At 45.3% G+C, this 22,660-nt stretch overlaps 1 protein-coding gene across 1 annotated transcript in view; it reads right to left on the bottom strand.

Annotated features, from left to right (window-relative positions):
* The window catches only part of TXNDC11 (thioredoxin domain containing 11), a 450,106-nt gene extending 430,113 nt beyond the window's left edge, over positions 1 to 19,993 (bottom strand). The window contains exon 1 of the mRNA XM_078663148.1: positions 19,719 to 19,993. Within this exon, the coding sequence (XP_078519274.1) occupies positions 19,719 to 19,843 (125 nt within the window). The 5' untranslated portion in view covers positions 19,844 to 19,993. The remainder of the gene's footprint in view (positions 1 to 19,718) is intronic.
* Between the last annotated feature and the right edge of the window lie 2,667 nt (positions 19,994 to 22,660).

The following is a 22,660-nucleotide window of genomic DNA, read 5'->3' as shown; positions in this document are numbered from 1 at the left end:
AGATCAACCGCACCAAATTCAGGGCTTTAAATCATATCATCTACCAGCGACAAGAAACGCCAAATATGGTCACCTAAAAGGTGGCCTAACAATATACACTGCCATAAAGAGTTTCAACGAACTAAAAAACAAAGACGGGAAACAGTCAGGCAATAACAGCATATTTACAATAGAACTGGAGGTATGGGGAAAAGAACAAAAACAAAAGCTAACACTGATAAATGTATATTTACATCCTCGTGAGAAAAAAGCCGGGATGAACCTACTGACGGCAGAAGTGATAAAAACACTGGCAGAGGAGGTAACATCCAATCTCATAGTAACAGGGGATTTCAACATGTATCTCGGAGGGCCCCAGACAAGGGATTCACTTCTGGAAGACCAGTTCCTGGTATGGAACATACCACAGCAGGAGGCAAACAAATGGGGCAAACAAAATCGGTTGGCAAGGGACAGCGTAAAGGACTTAGAACATCTCAACCAGGTAGCTCTAAATGGCCGCTTCATAAAACGACAGCCCCCCGGCAGCCACTTTCCACAACTCGATTGTCAGCTCAACTATAGATTTTACATTTTCATCCCTACAACTTTTCGGTAAAGTCACGGACTTCCAAATAGGAACAAAGTCAGCCAGTGACCATCAGCTGCAAGAAATTACCGTTAACTTCCAGGGGGTAGTGTTATCCACGCCAGTATCAAATTTAGGATGCTCGCTTTCGGTGGTACATAAAAGAATAAAATGTAACACGCAAAGCCTGGAAGGCTTCGCAAATGAAGCGAAAAAGTTGTGGGAAAGAAGCACTGCAAACCAGACAGACAATCGAAGATGCTGGGAGCAATTTACGAGCAGCCTTGGGTTAGCACATACAATGAAAACTAAGACCCTTACAACACTGGAAGCTCCAAACTCTCAAAGCCTTACAAAGTGTCCTCACTCAATGTGTGGCTATGACAAGGCTATAAAACAAAACACCAATCTAAAGCACCTCAAAAGAAAAATCAACATATTATTGCGGCAATTACACCGAGAAGGACCGGACATGGCTGTTCAAAAGGAACTGCAAAAACTAAAAATCAGCAAGAAGAAATTAATTTGGCATGCAAAAAGGGAAGCAGAGGAAGAGCTATGGGCTAAGCTTCTTCATGACGCAAAAGGAAATATTACTAGCGGAAAATTCTGGAAAATAGTTAACACCCTCCAGAACCCAAGAAGTCCCAGCATTGATTCTTATCTTACTGAGGAAGCTTGGTCCAAATACCTCCTGCTTCATTTGGACACTACTTCATTGGCCTTCACTGAAAAACAAATCATACGTAGGATAGTGAAAGGGAAGCCAGAGGGGGCTCCAGGCCCCAACGGGATCCCTCCCATGTTGTACAAACAAAACCCGGAATACTGGGCAGCGCCACTACTCCCACTGTTCAAACAGATCACAGACACTGAGACAATGCCAGCATCACGGAAAGGCTCTATAATAGCTCCAATTCATAAGAAAGGCAACACAAAGGACCCTAGAAATTACAGACTTGTGGCCTTAATTGACAATGAGGCCAAATATTATGCTGGTCTTCCACCAGAGGAACTCACGGAATGGACGAACGAAAACGCTGTGATCCCCATCACCCAGACAGGCTTTCGCAAACAAATGGGAACAACATAAAATATTCTGGCTTTATTACTTCAATTCAATTCAAATGATCTTTATTCGGAATTTAGTAAATCCATAAAAGTACATACAGAATGAAAATACATTTTAAAAACAGATTAAAAACACATATATAAAAAATTAAAAACAGATTATCCAATGGAGTTTAAGCAGCATATGTAATGTAAAGTGCAATGTGCATAATATATGAAATACAAAATGCATAGTAGAAGAGCATTAATCTATTAGTATGCATAATCTCAAAATTCAATTTGTATTTTCCCACAGGATTTATTTAATTCAAAGCACGTATACAATTAAATCTGTAGTCAATTTATAGTAGAATAATAAAGTGCTCAAAATACATGAGATGGCATAGTACTATTATCCATTAACCATATTCCATACTTGCCCTCGATCTCACACAAGCTTTTATGAAGCAACTTACAATATAAATGACTTCATCTGTGTGCAACATTTGCAAGAATTTTAATGCATGAATGGAATCTCGAATGTCATATTTACGAAGAATCGGCCTTAAATATTGACAGGTGTACAATTTGTAGTGGCCACAAAAGAAGAGATTGTGCAATAAACTTTGTTTACCGCCTTGAAAACAAGGACAGTCCAACTCTTCTAATTTTTTGTTATAGCCAATGGGGAAGCTGAGCAAATTAACTATGCTTCCATCCCGAAACCTGAATAAAAGGCTCCGATTCCATCTGCCTATAGGGATTGACATGTATCTTAAAGGATTGTTCAAGTTTTCAATACCTGGGTCAGTAATGCACAAATATCTAGTGACAACTGGTTTGGAAGATTCTGATCTCATCCGATCCTCATTATATAAGTCCAGCAATGCCCGTTTAATACTATTCTTATGAGCGGGTACAATGGAATCAGGGGAGCTAAATAAAGATCCTTGACCCACGCTCAGCAGACTGTTTTTGACTGCATTTAACCAGGGTATGTGATGAGATCTATCACTTAACAAACAGTCTGATATTATACTGCGCGTTAAGGATGCTGCTGGATTTAGCCATATTTTAATCCAAAAAAGCGCAGGCCTTGACTTAATAAAATCGACAATATATGGCAGCCTTAGTTCATTGTGACAAATAAATGTAGGTGCACAAGGAACTCCCCCCAGTACCCTCCTGCAGAATCTATTTTCCTCCAACTGGAGGGCCAGGCTGTTACAATAACCCCACACTTCAGCTCCATAAGTCCCAGTTGGCCGGCATTGGGTGCAATAGATGTTGAGGAGGGGTGTGACAACATCAGCCTGTTTTGGTTGACGGAGGGATAAAATTGAATTAATTGACTTGCCAATTTTATTTCTCGCATGGGCAGCGTGTGGCTGCCATGAGCCTGAGTTAGAGAATAACAACCCTAGGTAAGGAAAAGTGCTGGTGCATTTTAAGGTGTTGTTACCAGATTTAATGGATGTAATATTATACTTTTTTAGTCCGCAATTCATAATAAAAGATTTTTTTAAATTGGTGTTTAGGCCAAGATCGGACATAAAAGTAACAAACCCAGAGATTAAAATGCGTAAAGCATTCGGTGTACGCCCCATTAATACTGCGTCGTCCGCATAAAGTAGGGTAGTAATGGGGGAACCATTTATAATTGGAACGTCCTTAGTGATCTTACTCAAAGTGCTACTCAACCCATTGATATATAAAATAAAAAGCAGTGGGGCGAGTACGCAGCCCTGTCTGACTCCTGTGCTAATAGGGACGTCATTGGATAAAGCACCATCATTATTAATTCGTACTTTCGCTTTTAGGTCCCTATGTAAATAAGAAAGAAAATACACCAGTGAGTCATCCAAACCATAATCAAGCAAAAGTGACCACAACCTAGAACGATTAACAAAATCAAACGCAGAACTCAAATCCATGAAACCTAAATAAAGAGGGGATTTTTTAACAATGATATATTTAGCCATAATCAGATTTAAATTTAAACATTGTTCAATGGTGCCTACTTGGCTTCTAAAGCCCAGTTGACTACAATGAAGAACATTGTTATCTTCTGCCCAATCCCTTATCCGTTTAAAAATTACCCTTCCAAGTACTTTTAACGTGTTATCGATCAGTGAGATCGGGCGGTAACAGGCGGCATCCGACCTGTCACCTTTTTTGAATATAGGTACGATGACACTGTTCGACCAGGATTCGGGAATTGAGCTATCATTCAGGTTATTAAATAAGTTGCATAATAGAGGGGCCCAAAAATTAATTTCTGATTTAATCTGATCAATTGACAGGCCGTCCGGGCCAGGGGCTTTATTGCTAGCGCTATCAATAATAGCATCCTCGACCTCTGATAATAAAAAGGTCAGAGGTTCAGCGCTATTAGATAAAGAGACAGTATCTAAGGGAGTGGCTGATATGGCGTAAATTTGGGAGAAATGCTCTACCCACGCCTCACTCGTTATATTACTATTAATTGGATTGATGTTAGAACCAAAAGATCTTAAAGACTTGACTTCTCTCCAGAAACCTGTAGTGTCCTTTAGTGTGGCAGTACGCGTGAGAGATTCCCAGTGATTAATCACTAGGGCCTCGGATCTAGTTCGTAAGGCAATTTTATATTTTGATCTTAATTCTCTCACGAGTGGAGCGTCCCTTGGGTTGGTATTTAAGGCTGCCCTCAAGTCCCTATTGGCCCTAGAACAAGAGGAATCGAACCAGCGGGGACCATGGGATATATTCTGCCTAACGGGTTTGGAAGATTCTGTTTTAATGGCCCCACATAAATCACCAAAGGCGCCAAACACCTCATTACTAGGACTTGTGTAAGACAGGCAAATTTCTACTGTCTCAGGATGTTTTTTTTATTACTCTGGATAGAATCTCTTTGTTATCAACTCCCTTCCATACTAGTCTCAATCTATCTGTTGATAAAGCTAGATTTTGAGGCCCAACCTCTGACTTTGCTGCAACCTTTGAGGTCTGTGGATTGTGTAAGTATATTCTAAGCGGATAGTGGTCACTGTAAGCGGAACAGATGACTTCTGCTTTTAAAATTATATCGCTTAGAGTTGGGCATGTAAATATGTAATCTATCGTAGAAGCACAGCCCTGACCTATAAAAGTGGGGGTTGTTATATTATTTGCACTAGTACCTGCAATTTCCATTACATTTACTAGTTCACGGGAAGCTATATGGTTTTTCAGTTCCTCACCGTTTTTGCATAGTGGGCTGTTACGATACATATGGGCGTTAAAATCCCCTCCAATGCAGATACCATCAAATGGCCCATACTTTTGACCTCCCATAATTTCATCTATAAAATTAAACAATAACATAAAATTACCATTAGGACGGCTAACAAAATCATTGTTATAAAAATTAATAATACATAATTTCAATCTGTTAATGTACTTCACAGCCATAAAACAACAATTACCCGGTGTAGGGATCAATTTAGTTTGCACCCCGGATTTTATTTTGGACCAGATAGATAAGCCCCCACTTGGTCGTCCCATGTGAGAAGGGGAAGCTTTATGATTGTAACAACAAAAATCCTCCATTGTGAGTGACGTTGTACTCCAAGTTTCTTGTAGCATCAATATATCGCAGTTATTATCAACCCAATTAAGCCATTCTGTAATTTTCAATTTGGATTTTAAACCTGCTATATTCCAGCTAACAAGAGATAATTCTGAATCCAAAGACAGTTGGCTATGAGTCAAAGGTGTTTGACTCAGAGCAGTTCGAGGCAAAGATTGTGAAACAGTCTGGAATTCAGGTATTGGTGTCAGAGATAATTCGACAGAAGTAGTCAGAGATGGTCAGTCTTGCATATCCAGATCCGAAAGAGGTGCAAATCTATTATACATTTGAAATGGAAATGGGGGGGGTTGAAATTGCATAGGCGGTGGCCGGAAATGCATAGGTGGTGGTTGAAAATGCATTAATGACGGTTGAAATTGCACAAAAGGAGGACGGGGTTGTGTTGCCATTTGTCTATAGAAATAACTCAAGGGTAACATAGTTGCAACAGTAGAAATGGTAGAATAGTTGCTATTTCTGTTAAGGAGGTTTCTTACAGTCCCTGAATTTTTAAAATTAAGGACTATACAGTCGCCTTCCTTATCCTTGAGTAAAGGCCCGACCCACGATACCCTGCGGGCCGATATAATCTCTCTTGAAATGTCAAATCCAGCACCTTTGTGCTTATTCAGCCAGTCTATGCACTTATTCCGCAATTGCACCCATGATTCCCCCTGGTCCTCCCTCAACGGCGGTACTCCTGCTAGGACCAAAACAAAAGGACAAGCCTCCGGTGGCAAATATAAGGCTGGCCCTTGGTGTTTAAAAGGTTTACTTGTCCCTTGTGGGCCAGTGCCCACATTGTTATTGGCAGCAGTTGGTCTTGATACTGTTGTGGATTTGTTTGGACCGTTATTGCGGTTAGAAGCAGGGATAATAGGAATTGATGGAATAGTAGCTTTTCTAGGAGCAGGTATGGGAATCGGTTTTGTGGGTAGATTGGATGTGTTCAGAGTTGGCCCACTGTTAGTAGATCGGGGTTGAATGATAGGTGGTGCAATAGACGGAGGTAATGATCCAGGATTGCTCAAAACCCCACCCAAAGAGCTGGTAATCTCCTGTTTCTTTGATGACAATATATTGTTTGCAGTTTCCAATTCCTTTAAGAGGCGATCAGCTCTGATTTGGTCCAGGATGACAGACCCCTTCCTTTTTATTTCTCCATTCTTGACCAGGTTATCTAATCTGTCCAGTCTTTTAAAAACGTTATTAAACTGATTGATCATTTGCTTTTCTAAACGGTTAAAAATAGTATCCACTATGGTTTCTATAAGGTTCCCATTCTGTCTTGAGAGATTATAATTATCTCCCATTAATGCTGTTTGAGTCCATATGGTTTTAGAATTCCCACTAGAGTGAGTGGTAGTTGCAATAGAAATACTGTCCCTGCCAGAGGAATCTTTGTCTTCCGTAAGGACAATTTGTGCCCCGAAGGTTTATTTTTATTCCACAGACTTTGAGGTGTGGGCTGATTCTTGAGGGTTACGGGCTGTTTCCTTTTATTAGCACTTTGCTTGGTTAAGGCTCTTTTACGTTTTTCCCCTCCCAGTTTATTACTACTAGAATCAGTACTATCCAGGGTAATGACATCGTCCTGGAAAGCTGTTATAATAGTAGAGTCACTTTCTGTCAGCAGGGATACTGGGGATGTTGATATCAGTACCGGCTTAGAGATTACTACCGCTGGTATTAAAGAGGCGGGGTCAGGTGCTATGTAAGTAACGGTATTTTCATCATCAAAAATAGTTGGCACATTAACAGAAGGATGTGATGGTTTTACCACAATTACTTCAGGGGTTATGTGTATGTCTCCATTTATACAACTTGTACCACTTGTTATACTCGATTTGTTGTTAATAGTATGGGAACCCATCGAGAACCTCCTTTCAGTCTCCACAATTTCGTTAAAAGCAGTTTCAATCAATGTCTCAAAGGATGTGATGAGGGAGACAGAGGTGTCTACACCCTGGGCTACTACGTCAATATTATTACTGTCACCCATTTTATAGTCCAGGTTAGATGCTCACCTTTGAGTAGAATGTTAGAGGGGTGGCCCGCCCGTCCACTGCAGTCCACTGACTGCCACAGACGGCCCGCCCTCTGCCCGGGCTCCGCCCGCGCGCGTCCCGCGACGCGGAGGGAGTGCCTGAGCTTTGTAGCGCCTCCGGGCGCGAAGACAGCGGGAAACCGGAAGTGCGCGCTAAGCCCGCTGGGAGCTGTAGTCTCCTACCGCGTTGATGGAGTGATGGCGGCGGCGAGACCTACAGCGTTCCCCACCCAGGGACTGGCGCTGCTTGCAGGCGTGCTGGCAGGTAGGGATGGTTCTGGCTTGTCCCCCGCTCCACCGAGGGAGTGCCTGAGCTTTGTAGCGCCTCCGGGCGCGAAGACAGCGGAAACCGGAAGTGCGCGCTAAGCCCGCTGGGAGCTGTAGTCTCCTACCGCGTTGATGGAGTGATGGCGGCGGCGAGACCTACAACGTTCCCCACCCAGGGACTGGCGCTGCTTGCAGGCGTGCTGGCAGGTAGGGATGGTTCTGGCTTGTCCCCCGCTCCACCGAGGGAGTGCCTGAGCTTTGTAGCGCCTCCGGGCGCGAAGACAGCGGGAAACCGGAAGTGCGCGCTAAGCCCGCTGGGAGCTGTAGTCTCCTACCGCGTTGATGGAGTGATGGCGGCGGCGAGACCTACAGCGTTCCCCACCCAGAGACTGGCGCTGCTTGCAGGCGTGCTGGCAGGTAGGGATGGTTCTGGCTTGTCCCCCGCTCCACCGAGGGAGTGCCTGAGCTTTGTAGCGCCTCCGGGCGCGAAGACAGCGGGAAACCGGAAGTGCGCGCTAAGCCCGCTGGGAGCTGTAGTCTCCTACCGCGTTGATGGAGTGATGGCGGCGGCGAGACCTACAGCGTTCCCCACCCAGAGACTGGCGCTGCTTGCAGGCGTGCTGGCAGGTAGGGATGGTTCTGGCTTGTCCCCCGCTCCACCGAGGGAGTGCCTGAGCTTTGTAGCGCCTCCGGGCGCGAAGACAGCGGGAAACCGGAAGTGCGCGCTAAGCCCGCTGGGAGCTGTAGTCTCCTACCGCGTTGATGGAGTGATGGCGGCGGCGAGACCTACAGCGTTCCCCACCCAGGGACTGGCGCTGCTTGCAGGCGTGCTGGCAGGTAGGGATGGTTCTGGCTTGTCCCCCGCTCCACCGAGGGAGTGCCTGAGCTTTGTAGCGCCTCCGGGCGCGAAGACAGCGGGAAACCGGAAGTGCGCGCTAAGCCCGCTGGGAGCTGTAGTCTCCTACCGCGTTGATGGAGTGATGGCGGCGGCGAGACCTACAGCGTTCCCCACCCAGGGACTGGCGCTGCTTGCAGGCGTGCTGGCAGGTAGGGATGGTTCTGGCTTGTCCCCCGCTCCACCGAGGGAGTGCCTGAGCTTTGTAGCGCCTCCGAGTGCGAAGACAGCGGGAAACCGGAAGTGCGCGCTAAGCCCGCTGGGAGCTGTAGTCTCCTACCGCGTTGATGGAGTGATGGCGGCGGCGAGACCTACAGCGTTCCCCACCCAGGGACTGGCGCTGCTTGCAGGCGTGCTGGCAGGTAGGGATGGTTCTGGCTTGTCTTCTTATTGACTTCTGACTTCTTGACTTCTTATTGACGCTGTTAAAATAGCAAATCTGCCCCTTTACGTATGTTTAATTGATTTCACTTCAGCGTTCGACAACATTAACAGAAAGCTACTATGGAAAAGCTGGCAAACAGGAAAATTCCATCAATCCTACTGACACAGCTGATGGTACTAGACACGGATACGTGGGTACAAGTAAAGTTGGGACCAGGAGACCACCTGTCAAGGAAAATACGGACGACCAAGGGCCTCAAACAAGGGTGCGTGTTAGCTCCGACATTATTCAACATCTTTATGTCTGACCTTTCACAGAAGCTCGACGAAAGCAACTCTCATGCCCCGAGCTTAGGAGGTCTTACCCTCACTAATCTGATGTACGCTGATGACATCGTGCTGATCAGCCGAACGTCGATAGGGCTACAACATCTAATCAGCACAACATGCAATTACTCGACAGCGAATATCCTAAGCATCAATCTCTCAAAAACAAAAATAATGAGGATAAACTCTAAGACATCATCATCAAGGTTCGGCTGGCACATGGGAGGATTCACACTGGAAACAGTGGAAGAATACAAGTATTTGGGCGTAATCGTGAACAGAAAAGGTTAATTTCAACAACAGAAGGAAGCAATAAAACGGAGAGGAATCAGCACAGCGATCGCACTAAGGAGCCTCAAAACGAAAGCAGACGGCTGTAGCTTCACTCCATTGCTGCAAGTGATTCAGGCAAAATTAACCTATGGGAGCGAATGCCTCAGAGGGAGGGACGAACAGCTATTGAATAGCACAATAGCCAAGGCTATGAGAATGATTTTCAACCTGCCCAATTATACCTCGCAGGCCCAAATAAGGCTTGAATTCGGCCAGAGGAACCAAAAAGTAGAACGAATGGGTGCCTATGCCAAAAGATGGCACAAAATCCAGGGAGGAGAAGACTCAAGTCTGAATTACCATCTATGGAAAGAGATAGAAAGTAAAAATAATTGTGCAGCTGCAAAATATCTAAAGCACTCAATAGACTCCTTGGAATTACAAGAAGTCTGGAAGAGCATTGCGTCCCATAACACCTTCAAACAGAAAGTAAACAAATCAGTAAGAATAATCCCGCTAATAGAGGACAAAGCAAGTCTAGCCAACAGGGCTCACGGCTGGACAGTCATCCAAAACTACACCGGCACCTCCTGCCAAAGCTATTTAGGAGTTGGGTTCACTCGGCGCACAAAGGAGAGGTTTATACGCCTACGGCTCGGCATACTTCCGTCACAAAACCATCTTCCCCCATGGAAAAGGCCCCAAACGACAATGAACTGCTGAATATGTGGCAATTCAAAAGAGGACATCCTCCATTTAATATGCACCCGCAAAGGTGTGGACAAAGAGCGCAGATATCATCTAAAACCGTCCCTAAAGCAGCTAGGAATAAGAACATGCCGGCAGGCGCTCAAGGCATGCTTTGATGGCAAAAACATTCAACTAGCAAGCCATCTTGTCAAATTTCTGGAGAAAGCGGAAATGAAACAAGAATGACAGAAGGGAGGGATGAAGCAAACTCAAAACGGTAAATAAAATCTAATTACTCGCTCAGCACTGACAAGGTATAATCACCCAAATGCAAGTTTGCACACAACAAAACAGCAGAAGCAGTCTGCAACGAACCACAAGACTACCTCGAAAACCAATCTTTCAAGCGTCAATCCAACCCGACAGTGCTGCTTAAACCTGCCCCAAGACCATGCAGGTGCAAGACATTTAACACAGTCACTTCAGGCCTTACAAAGGACTTTTTCTATCTTTTATCTACGCACAGCGCGAAAGAAGCTTAATCTCTTCAGAAAGCACTTTTTAGCCATATGAAACTTGTTTTAATGTTCTTTTATATACATTGTTTTTAATGATTGTATTTATAAAAAATGACGCAACCAGATCATTTGGTATTTAATATATTAAATGCTACTGATTGCAATGGTTTTAATTAACTGAGCAATAAAGATTTACTTACTTACTTTACTCACAAGGCAGTTCAAGTTTGTTTAATTAACTGTCATTTGCCACCATCTTCAGAGCAAGAAATGTTGCAGTCCGGATTTTTTTGTGTGGGAGCCAATAAACAATGTTAGGAGAGCTTAAGAAACAGAGCAAATATAAACCACAAATTGAATACTTCTATTCTAAAAAACATGTGTGATAATATTTCTACCCTATTTCTATAAAAGGGAAGTGGAGGCCTCACGCTGTGGACATCTCCCCTACTTAAACTCATAAATTGTGAAAGGCATGAGTGATGAAACATGGTAGTAGTTGAAATCGAACACCGCAAGAGACTAATTTGGTTCTTCTGCAAGCCCTATCTCACTCAGGTCCTACCAGTGGAATCACATTGTCTGTCTCTCATTTGGCCCCGGACTCTGGTAATAATCTTGGTATCTATAGCAGTGTCTTCTCTTTATTTCTGTTATGCAAAGACCATCATTGAGTTATTCAAGATTTTTTTTAACATATGCAGCTCATTTTCTGGGGCAAAATCTGATCACAATTTTCTGACCAAGGCCACATATCTTCCATACTTGAGAAACAGACATTACACCTTGCTCCGTGTCACACAGAACAAGTCAACACACTAGAATCCACCTTCTACATACAGATGACTCTGTGCCTACGAAGACTCAGTATATTGGCATGGCTTTAACAAAAGCACCCCCATGTTTTTTGGGGGAGTTTTATAGAGCGCAAACTAGGCCCGAAGGTATTAGAGTGCTTATCAGTTGCGTTACAGACGGACACATTCATTTTTTTTTCTTTAAGGCAGGGGGAGATTAGTGATTTGCCCAGAATCACAGGATATTGAGCATCCCTGCCGAAACTCAAACCCGATTCCCCACCTTCGAGGTCGACCACCCTAGCCATCAGACCACATCCGCACCCCATAGTGGTAAATGTCTAATGCATGTCATCTCATAGTGAAAAAGAATAGTTGCCTTGGGCTACATCCAGTGCTGTATGCAAATATACAATGAGAAAAAGCCCAGCACCTTTCCAAGGGGAGAACTGAAGTGTTCAATAATTATGTCAGCGTAATGAATCCTTTAATTAAATTAGTGATCAAATCTATCTTTTTTTTTTTTTTTTAAATATAGCCGAACTCTACCCGAAGGTATTAGAGAGCTTTACATGAGCACCAGTTGCGGTCAGACAGACAAATTAATTTTGTTAGGCACAGGGGGATTAAGTTATTTGCCCATAATCACAGGATGATGAGTGTCCCTGCAGAGACTCGAACTGGATTCTCCAGCTTCGAGGTCAACTGCTCTAGCTGGGGATCAAGAAGACCACACCTACAGGAGGTATGCTGTCAAAGTTAACGCTTAGGACAATAGTGCCCATCAAACCAGACTCTTAGAAAGAGCTCCAATGTGATCAACCCTACCCTGGATGCTTTCCCTTTGCAGACAAGAAGAACCAAAAGAGAGTTCAATTTGCAGAATAGAAAGGCCAGGTCCATCACAGGGTTTCTCTGTTTAATGAATATTTTCTTGGAATGAAAATCCTTCTAGCTAGAGCTAGTCTTTGCACTATGGACATATTAAACTTCGGCCAGCATGTACAAAGGTCCCATTGAGGTTAGCATTCACATCATATTATGTTAAAATATTTCCTGACTCTATTACCCAATCTGCATTGCAATGTGACACTTTCAGAGGGAAACTGGTTAGACCACAAACATCAAATAATGTGCTAGGGAAATAGACAGACTTGAACCAATTTATAATAAAGCATGAAGCCTAACTTCATTATAGGTAATTCGAAGGTTGATGCCAGTACTTTTGAGTGTGTTTTGTAAAATTAAAATACCAGGTAGTCTGAGCCTGTGTCTCCTACAATGAGACCAAGAACCACAATTGAACTGTGTAGCCAAATTCTCACTCAAATCAATGAATATCCCTAATGGTTAGTGAACAGGGCTGGAGGAAAACATTCAAGGAAGGGCTACATGTGGCGTTTCTCAATCTCCTCATGGAGTGCGAGAATAATCAGATTATTTGGGCAGAAACAAAGCCTTGGTTGATGTGGTTGGCAGCCAAGAGTCTGGATTGGATCTTAGAACTTGTGCACGAGCCGAGCCCCGAAAATGTTAGCCATTTAAAACACACGTTCATTGTCACGTAAAAAGGATAAAGCCACTTCATAATTCAAGAATGTGTATTATCTTGACATGTGAAGCTTTGACATGAATACTTCACATTATAGCACTGCGATCAGCACTTATTAAAAGTGATAGTTTTTAAACATAAACCATTAGGCCACTGAGGCAAGAAATTGTCATGTAAACACTGTATGTAACCCAGAGCAACAATATAGTCTATTAAATCAAGCGCATAAGGTTTTTGTACAACTGGCATTTTGAAAACGCTCAATTGAAAGTGCTTTAATATGCAGTAATGAAGAAAAAGGGGTTTTGGTGAAAAAAACATTTGCCTAAAAATCACACAAAGTAAGTGGAAGCTGTGATTTATCAAGGTTTTCTGGTTGCACTTTGTACAAATCTGCCAAGAAATGGGTATCTATTTGTTTTTCCTCATGTTAAGACTTTGTTTTACCGCTTTGTGCATTTTACTACCGTTTCTATATAAAGTGAACTCGACCCAAAGGAATTGGTGTGTTTTACAAGAGCGTTTGGTTAAATGTGTCAGGGTCACATTCCTTGTTTATTGGCGGGGAATGAAATGATTTGCCCAGAAACACAGGAGGTTGAGCGGACGCCATAATGTCACATCCTTGGAAAAAGGAGGCAGGCAAACCACATGACAGGTCGGCTCGTTATGGGCTCGAGGATCCAACAGGACTTCGATCTAAGCCAGCCAGGCTTCAGGCTCAAGCTTTCAGTGGCTCGTGCAAGTATATGGGAAAGGGCAGGCATCTCTCAGTAGAAAAAAAAAGAAATCTGGAAAAAATGCATTCCTGCATCTTATACAGGTCCGCTTCTAATAAATACTTGGATTCGGTACTTTGCGACTTGCTGCTTGTTCGAATCTCGGCATCTGTAATGGTACGTTCCCAGAATGCCCCGGGCGCACGCTCTGAACAACTAGAGCGCGTCGCTACATATCTCCCCCTTTGGCATTAAAAACACAAAAGTAAGAAACATTGAATGATTTCAGACATGGTCCATGGACTACTGTGGTAGTCAGTGGATTAAAGTACATAACAGTCTTACTTGGTTTCCATGTCATAGTCCTCAAACCTCTTGGGTGCCTTGATCAGTCTGCCCAGCCTCATTCTCAGTCTGCGTTCTCATCGGGCTGCTTTCCCTTCGCTGGTCGCTGGTCGGTGGACAGGCACCCACCATCACCTTTATTCTCTGTCCTTCTTCTTTCACAACAGCACCTGGGCTGCGAGGCGTGACTTGATAGGCTGACCTTTCACTCTCCCACTCTACTGGAACGTACCGTTCTTCGTCGTTCCGCTGTGCAATGATAGTTTCTTGCATAGTTCCTTCCAATACTCGAGCCGTGTCGGGTTCTTGGCTTCTCTCCGGGGCGGGTGGACTCCCAGCTTCTGTGTCTTCCCGTTTCATGACTCGTGCCATTCTATCTTGCAACCATACCTTGCCATTGCTTAGTAATGCCGACCTGACATACGGCTCCACAACTTATAATGGAGGAGTGAATTTGCTGTCACCGTTCCTCTTCATCACAGCTTGCTTCACTCTCACCCACTCGCCCTTCTCTAGGGTCACTTCTTTGGCATTGCGACGTTTGTTGTAGTATTCGGTGAACAAGGCCTGTGCTCTGTCCATGTTGCGAAGTACAACTGCTGGGGACCATTTGCTTTGAACAACTAGTTGTTTCCATGCTACATTATCCTTCGTGAAAGGGTCTCGTCCTCTGAGCACCTTGAACGGGCTATATCCGGTGTTGGCTGGGGTGATGCGATATGCCCGTAGCATCCTTTGTAGTTCCTTCTCCCAGTCCTTTCCTGCACTTATTGCTGCTTGTACTGAGCCCATTATCACCCTTTTGAATCTCTCCGCTAGTCCTTTCCCCGACGGATGGTAAACAGGGGTGTGTTTGACTTCTATTCCGTTGCGGTCCATGAAGGCGATCCACTTTGCTGAAATGAATTGCGGCCCATTGTCACACATGATAACCTTAGGAATCCCTTCTCTCAAGAATGTGGTGGTGAGGAATGAAAGTACTGCCTCGGTGTCAGCCTCCTCACAAATGTCCACTTCCGGCCATTTGGTATACCTGTCTACCAGGAGGATTGCGTATTTGGTTATACCATTGGTGTCCAGTGTGTGGCCCAAGATGTCCACAGATAGCATTTCCCACGGGCTTGGGGGGCAAGTGAACCTCCCCAAGGGCGGGCGTAGTAGGACTTGAGCTTTGTCTGCCCGGCTGCAACTTTCGCACATCCTGACATGTTTCTCTATTTGATTGTCCATTGCTGGCCACCAGTACGGATGCTTCGCCCTGGCCTTCGTCTTCATTATTCCGAGATGTCCCTCGTGTAGGATGGCTAAGAGGTACTCTATTAGTGGCTGTGGGGGGCACTACTTTGTCTGCTCCGAGTAGAAACACTGGATTGTCTCTAATGGATAACTCTTCCCCGACTTCCCAGAATTTCCTCAATTGGCTTTCCAGGTGCTTTTTGTCAGGCCACCCTTGCGTCACATAGCTCTTCACTGTCTTCAACATTTCATCATTGGAGTACGCTTCCTCCTATTCCAGACTGCTGATCACTCCGTCATGGTCTTGCGTAAGAGCCACTATGTAATTCTCCCACTCTGAGGGCTCTTGTTCTGTTGTAGGTTCCATCGCAGCTGCTCTGCTAAGAAAATCGGCTACCTTGTTTTTTGTCCCGGGGATATACTCCACTTTGTAAACATAATCTAGCAGTCTCAACGTCATCTTTGTAATTTGTGGCGTTGCGTGTGCATGCCCGCTCGAGGTCAGGACTCTCACCAGCGGCTTGTGGTCTGTGCAGAGTAGGAACTTCGAGCCCAAGAATTGCCTGAACCGTTCTATGGCCCACACTGCTGCCAACATTTCCTTTTCTATTACACTAAACTTTTCTTCGTTGGGAGCCAAAGATCTGGAGGCAAAGCTGACTGTGGAGACTTCTCCTTCCTGGGATGTCTGCATTAGCACCGCTCCTAGCCCTTTGTCACTGGCATCAGTGGTCAGAATAGATAGGGCTGCTTGGTCAAATCCTTTGACCGGAATGGCCGCACAGATGTCCTGCTTTAGTAGATCAAATTCTGTCTGCTCATCGCTTGCCCATTTGAAGATGCTCTTCTCCTTCAGAAGTTGTTTCAGATGGTGCATTTTGGATGCAAAGTGGGGAACGAATTTGCTATAGAATTCTGCCATGCCTAGGAATGAGCGGACGTCTTCCTTCCTTTTTGGCGCAGGCGCTTCTTTAATGGTAGTCACATTGGCCCGTTTTGGTTCTATCCCCCTTTCACTGATCTTGTGGCCTAGGTATGTCACTGATCCGACTCCAAACTTGCATTTGTCCCATTCTGCAGTGAGACCATTTTGTGCGAGTATGGTCAAAACGGCATGTAGTTTGGCATCATGGTCACTTTTTGATTTGCCCATGATGAGGATGTCATCCTGGAAGTACTGCACGCTTTCTACCTTTTGAAATAATCTGTGCATGAGCTTTTGAAATAGCACTGCTGCCGATGCTAACCCAAACAGCATTCTTAGGAATTTATAACATCCGAAAGGAATGATGAACAATGTTAGGTGATTGCATGAAGGGTGCAGAGAGATTTGGTGGTATGCGGAAGTGAGGTCCACCGTGGAAAACCACTTTACCCCTTTGGTCTTTGCTAGCATCTCATTTATCAGGGGCAGCGGGAACTTTCTACTATAATGTTCTTATTGAGTTCCCTCAAATCCACGAACAAGCGTACCTTCCCATTGGGTTTTTGTGCAACAATCAACGGTGCAAGCCATTCGGCACTTTCAATGGCTTCTAGGACTCATTTTTTTTCCAATCGTTGGAGCTCCTCCTGTACTGCCTCCCTGCTCCTGAAGGGAATGTTTCGAACTTTGCGGCTCACTGGTTGCGCTCCCGCCTTTAGGCATATTTTGTGTGTGAATTTTGTCATCCGACCGATCGATCCTTTGAAAACTTCTGGGTACTCCTTCCACGCCTCTTCTTCATACGCTTGTACGGAGTCAGTCATCATCCCTTGGGTGGTTCCCCCTGGGTTGAGTTGGATGCCCAGGCGCTCCTTGGTCTATCCCTCCTAGGACCGATGGTCCTTTCTCAGCGACATAGAGCTTCCCTTCGGCTGCTCTTCCTCTGAACTCGAACTTGAGGGTACAATAACCCACCATGGGTATAGGTTCGCCGGTGAATGTGACCGGGTGTATGTCTGTTAGGAGTAAGTCCCTGCCTGTCCGTGGTTCAAAGTCTCTCTCCCATACTGTTCACTTGCTGATGGTATACGGGAGCCTGAATCTGCCACGATGTTGATCGGTACTCCTCCTACTTCCATTTGTAGCGCTGGTTTTCTGGACCTAGCGCAGCTCACTCCTAGAACTTTGTCGGCTACACACAAGACTTCATCCTCTTCATCTTCTCCTTCAGGTGCTTCATCCTCTCGGTCAGTCTCTTGGGCTACATACTTCACTTCCGATCTCCTGAGTTTCCGTCTGCACACCTTTTCATAGTGCCCCATGATCCCACAGAAGGAACATTTAGCTCTGAACGCCGGGCATCCTTTGTCGTTGCTGGCATGAGTTTGGCTGCCGCACCTGTAACAGTTGTTTCTGCCTTCACCCTGTGGCCTTTGGGTTCTCGTGGGTATCTGTGGGTATTTCTTCTGGAACCTGGTGTTCAGCTGTGTAGGCTGCTGGGTCACTTCTTACTTGCTTCTGTCACTCTGCACACTGGAGTTCTGTTGACGCTCTCCCTTTTTGCTGCTTCTGCACACCTCTTCGATAGTTCCGCCTTCTTCACAAGTGCCATCACTTCCTAGAGAGGGGCGTCTCCGTTTACCCATAATTTCTCTTAGATCGCTGTATTTGCTGTGTGCATTATGATCTGATCTCTGATGAGTTCATTGTGCAGTGTGCCAAATTTGCATGTCACAGCCAACTTCTGCAGAGCTGCTACGTACTCATCTATTGATTCTCCGCTGCTTTGTTTTCTTTGGAAAAAATTGCATCTGTCTATTGCCACGCATACGACAGGGCGGTAGTGGGAATCCAAATCCTCCAGCGCGTGTTGGAACTCATCTGTGTCTCTCGGGGTCTGGTTTTCTTTACTAAGTTGTCGTATACTCTGATGTCCTCTGGGCCTAGGTTATGGAGAAGTATCCTCTTCCTCCTTGCGCTCGAGAATTCACCTTCTCCCTCATCCTCCAAAGCGGACAGGTAGTTCAGGAAGTATTGCTTCCAGTCCTCCCATGGCATTGCTGGTTCTCCTCTTTTGAGTAAGAACGGGACTAAGTTGGTGAGGGATGACACTTGTGCGCACATTTTCCCCCTTTCGCGCTGGGTTGGGACTTGCTGTGTGGCGACACCTGGTGGACTCCCCGGGGCTTGTCTCTCTTCCGTCCTGCTCGCCTGCGTGTGTGCAGGACTCCCTTCCCTGTCTCGGGATGAGCCTTGGCGCTCCTGCGCTGTGCCCTGTCAGGGGTGGGGCTTGGGTGCAGGGTTCCAGATGGTGAGCCCACGTGTGTTCCTCTGTGCCAAATTGTGCTATGAGCGTCCTTGTACTCACTGTGAGAGGGCGAGTTTACTTCAGTGGTGGGCTGATGCTACGTGTGTCCCTTGTGGACCTCGGCTGCTGGTCAGTGCTAGGCTGGTAGCTGTGCTGGTCAGTCTGGTCTCTGGGAGGTCACGTGGTGCCTTTATTCTACTCGCTTTAATTTGCACTCCTTTGCTGAATGTGTGCGCTGCCTACTCTCCACTGGGGGGGCACCGCTGTCAGGATGTGTTCTGGACTCTGTGTGGAGGATTCTGTCCTGAGCCACACGGAGGGCAGTCTTGGTATCCCATCCTCGTCGCCAAATTATACAGGTCCGCTTCGAATAAATACTCGAACTTTGTTTTTGAGGATTTATTATCAGAGTGCCGGGAACGTGACTTGCCACTTGTTTGACTCGCGGCACCGCACGTTTCCAGAATGCCCCGGGCGCACGCTCTGAACAACTAGAGCGCGTCGCTACACATCCCAATATTTTTCTAGGAAGCACTGCCTTACAAGCAATTTCTACGTAACAGTATATCACAGTTTATGTAAAGGCACAGTTTATAAAAATTAAATAATGTCAGAGCGAAAAACGTCAAACTTTGTCAACTTTGTCAAGCAGGATAAGAGAATTTGAACCCGGTTTTATCCCCTCACTTGGCAAATTATTCTGCAAAATGCACTAATTCAACTGCTCGTTTCAATTTTTAACAATTAGACAATGCAAAAACGAATTCGGTGATGGGGAGGTTCGAGAAGTAAAGCAAAACAGTACTGAAATTTTGCATGAGCGCCTCTATAGCTCTTGAAACGCATTTCTCAGGGAACCAGTGCTGCATAAAACATCACTTTGCCCCATTGTGTGTGTTCCCTCGGGCTCCATTGAGCCCGAGCCCGAGGGAGATGCAGTGTTATCTAGGTGCTGCATTCACCCCTCGTTCGCTTAAAAGTAAGCCACCTATGCCGTTCCAGTAACTCTTTATATCTACTGGACCGTTAAAGCCTCACCTATCCCCCTTGCTGGGCGGTAGTTTTCCCACTCTGTAGTTTCACCTCTTCTGCTCATAGAGAGTGACACATCACCTCTACACCGGCTCAGAAGTTCTTTCTTTCCAATGTGTCTCTTTTCACATATGCCCACTTTCTCACCACTCATCGTATCTCCAATTACCCCCTCGAAACAACTCCTCACCTGCAGGTGAACCTGAGGGCTACAATGAGGGCGCAGCTCAGGGCGATGGCCCCGCACAACAGATCTGGTCTTCGGGCCATCTGGGACAGCACCCGTGTGCAGTGAAGCGGTCTCAGCCTCTGCATGCCGACTTCACATGCCTAGCCGTGCAGGTAGCAGGGGAGTGTCACCTCCGCCAGGGGGCCGGGCGAACCCGGGCACGGGGCGGGGACCCCAATGATAGCTCAGGACAAGCGCTTGTCTTTAGTCTCGTACCATGGACACAAAGAACGGACAATACATTTACCGCACCGTGCGTGATTGTGAACATGGCGGCCATGTTAACATTTGCTATGTGTTTAAGTTGCTTAGAGTGCCATCATTTAAAGCCGCGGCTCGCCCACTCACACATGCTTTTTCCTAATTGATTTATCTTTAACACTTTAATACTTATGATAACGTTGCATGTAATTTCGAAACTTAGCGTTCTTTTGTTAAAACAACAATCGCGAATCTAACTGATAGAACAGCCAAATGTCGGTTACAGCCAAATGTCGGTATGTTTATCAAACAAATAGCTACATATCATGTAAATCACAATCCTAACAATAAACTTGCAATTTCCAATATTCGAAACAGCGGACATGTTCACAAAGAGCTCATGTAAGATTCTTAGCAGTCGGCATTTTAGTGTGGTTTGATGTAATTGTCCTTCTTCCGTGTTTACAGACGGACAATTTATCAGTGGGTAAGCTGTCAGATATGATCGACTTGGAGCTGTAGGACAGGACGTGCTGGGGTGACGTGGCCGCCCAGGGTTTGTTTGTAGGTAGGGATGGGTACGCAAAGAAATAAAAGTAGGGCTTTCATGGGCCATTCATAAAAAAGAAGAATCAACGTTTTGGCATGTTGTGAAATTCTATGGCAGGACGGAGGCTCCAATTCTATGGCAGGACGGAGGCTCCGATTATGCTTATCTCTATTTCTTTACTGAAAAACACAGCAGCCAATCAGCACACAGTAAAGAAAAACGAAAACTACATTACCCATAAACCTTGGGTAACCATAGAGTACATAAACAGTATATAAAGAGTCATAGCGGTCACAACTTCCTCTTTCTTTGCTGCTCCGCAGCCAGTTAAGTGCACCTTTTCATCTACTTTCAATTGTGCTTATTTACTGTTATTTACTTAGGGCGCTTGTTAATGCGTTTTGCGCTGTGTTGTATGCAAATTTTGAACCTCTCCGGTTCCTGTGCTAACGCTGCTGCTGTTGTGCGCATTACCTTGTTGCCGTTTCTTTCGCTGCTTGTACTCGGCGTTGCTTCGGGGGCGTGTGCTCACCCCCCGGTTGCAGGCTTGCTTTCTGCGCCTGTGTGTTGCTTGTGGAGCGGGAGACGGGGCTGAGAGACGCGCGTCCTTCTCGCGCGTCTCTCATTTTCGACTGGCACGCTTGTCACGCATGCGCAGTACCACCTGTCAGTATTGCTACGGCGGCCGACGGTGGTACTGCGCTTCGTGTCCTTTTCATGAGGAGACTTTTGAGAGGACTTTTCCTGCACGTTTCAAGTTTTCTCTGGAGGAGTTAAGTGACTTGGCTTTTCAGCCTTTGCCCAAGTGCCAGGTCGTTAGTGATAGAGCGCGCGAGGTCACCCAGCCAATGATTTCGCCGTTTCCGGCTTCAGGGCCCATATACTTTCAATTCACACTATTCATTGACCAGGCGACTTCACGGGCTGCTACCAATTGTGTGTGTGTTCCCTATTGTTATGACTCAGTGTACCCGACTTACCATCCACCGACACGGGTACCTATGACTTCAAATGGATCAGGAGCCTAGCTGTAAAAGGAAAGGCAGCAAATGCAATTTCAAATGACATTCAATATTTTTAAATGACCACGGACAACTGGAAGTTTTAAAATGTTTATCTAGAGTTCGTTATTTTCATTCATGAGATATACAAGAATAAGGCATTCAATAACTAGGATAATGTAAATGATATAACTATAGAGAAATAAAGACAGGGTAATCATCGAAATACTATTATGAAATGCAAATGGGAAAAATGCTATATAATCTCAGAAATGTTTAAGCATGGACAGACTATGCATGGGTAACTATAGGAGGGCCTATAAAGAGTAACACGCTAAACTTAAAGTGAAGGGACTTTTAAACAGTCTAGGTAAGGAGGTTCTAGACCATATCAGAAAATGACAAACTGCAATGTAAAATATAATTTCTAAAAAGTAGGGTGACATGAGAACATATCAAGAAAATTATGCAAATGTCTTTACGTTTCAATAGTTTGCGGCAAAAGCATGGAAAAAATCAACATGTGCAAGATGTCTTTTATTAAAGCAAAAAGGCTGAAATATAGAAAGGTGCAAGTTTTAAGAAACTTAGAGCAGTATTTACCTAGACTGGTGTGGAAACCAAACCCTGGCCACGGGTCAGTTAAGGACAGGAAACCCTCAAGGAAGGATACCCCTCAAAGGACAGCAGGTGCAGAATGGACACCCCGGACAGGACAGGATACCCTCAGATTAGGAATCAGGACAGGACCTCAGGACAGGACAGCAAACCCTCAGGACAGGACCACTCAGGACAGGACCGCACCCGCAGTTTGGAAGCAACGCCTGCGTTCCACCCTCTCTGCAGCTATCGATCAAGACCCCGATTGGGTCAACGAACTCCCAGCAAAGTGCTTCGCCAGCACTTTAAGGTTCAGTAAAACCTTAGTCTATGGTCAATTTCAGACAGAGTGCTCCGCAGCGCTCTGTATCTTCAGTCACCTATTGAGTACGATGGGTCAGTGACAGGTCAGCTAAACCAGACAAGTCGGACAAATTCCCTAGGTGAACCCAGGGTAGATATACTCTTTTGGGACGGTGTACCACCCCCCAATGTTGCAAAGTGTCAGAATCCCTCAATTTGGATTGGTCCTAAGGTAGGCTTTGGGTAAC

The sequence above is a fragment of the Lissotriton helveticus genome, chromosome 10 (assembly GCF_964261635.1).
Source record: "Lissotriton helveticus chromosome 10, aLisHel1.1, whole genome shotgun sequence".
NCBI lineage: Eukaryota > Metazoa > Chordata > Amphibia > Caudata > Salamandridae > Lissotriton > Lissotriton helveticus.
This window is presented reverse-complemented; position numbering and strand designations above follow the sequence as displayed.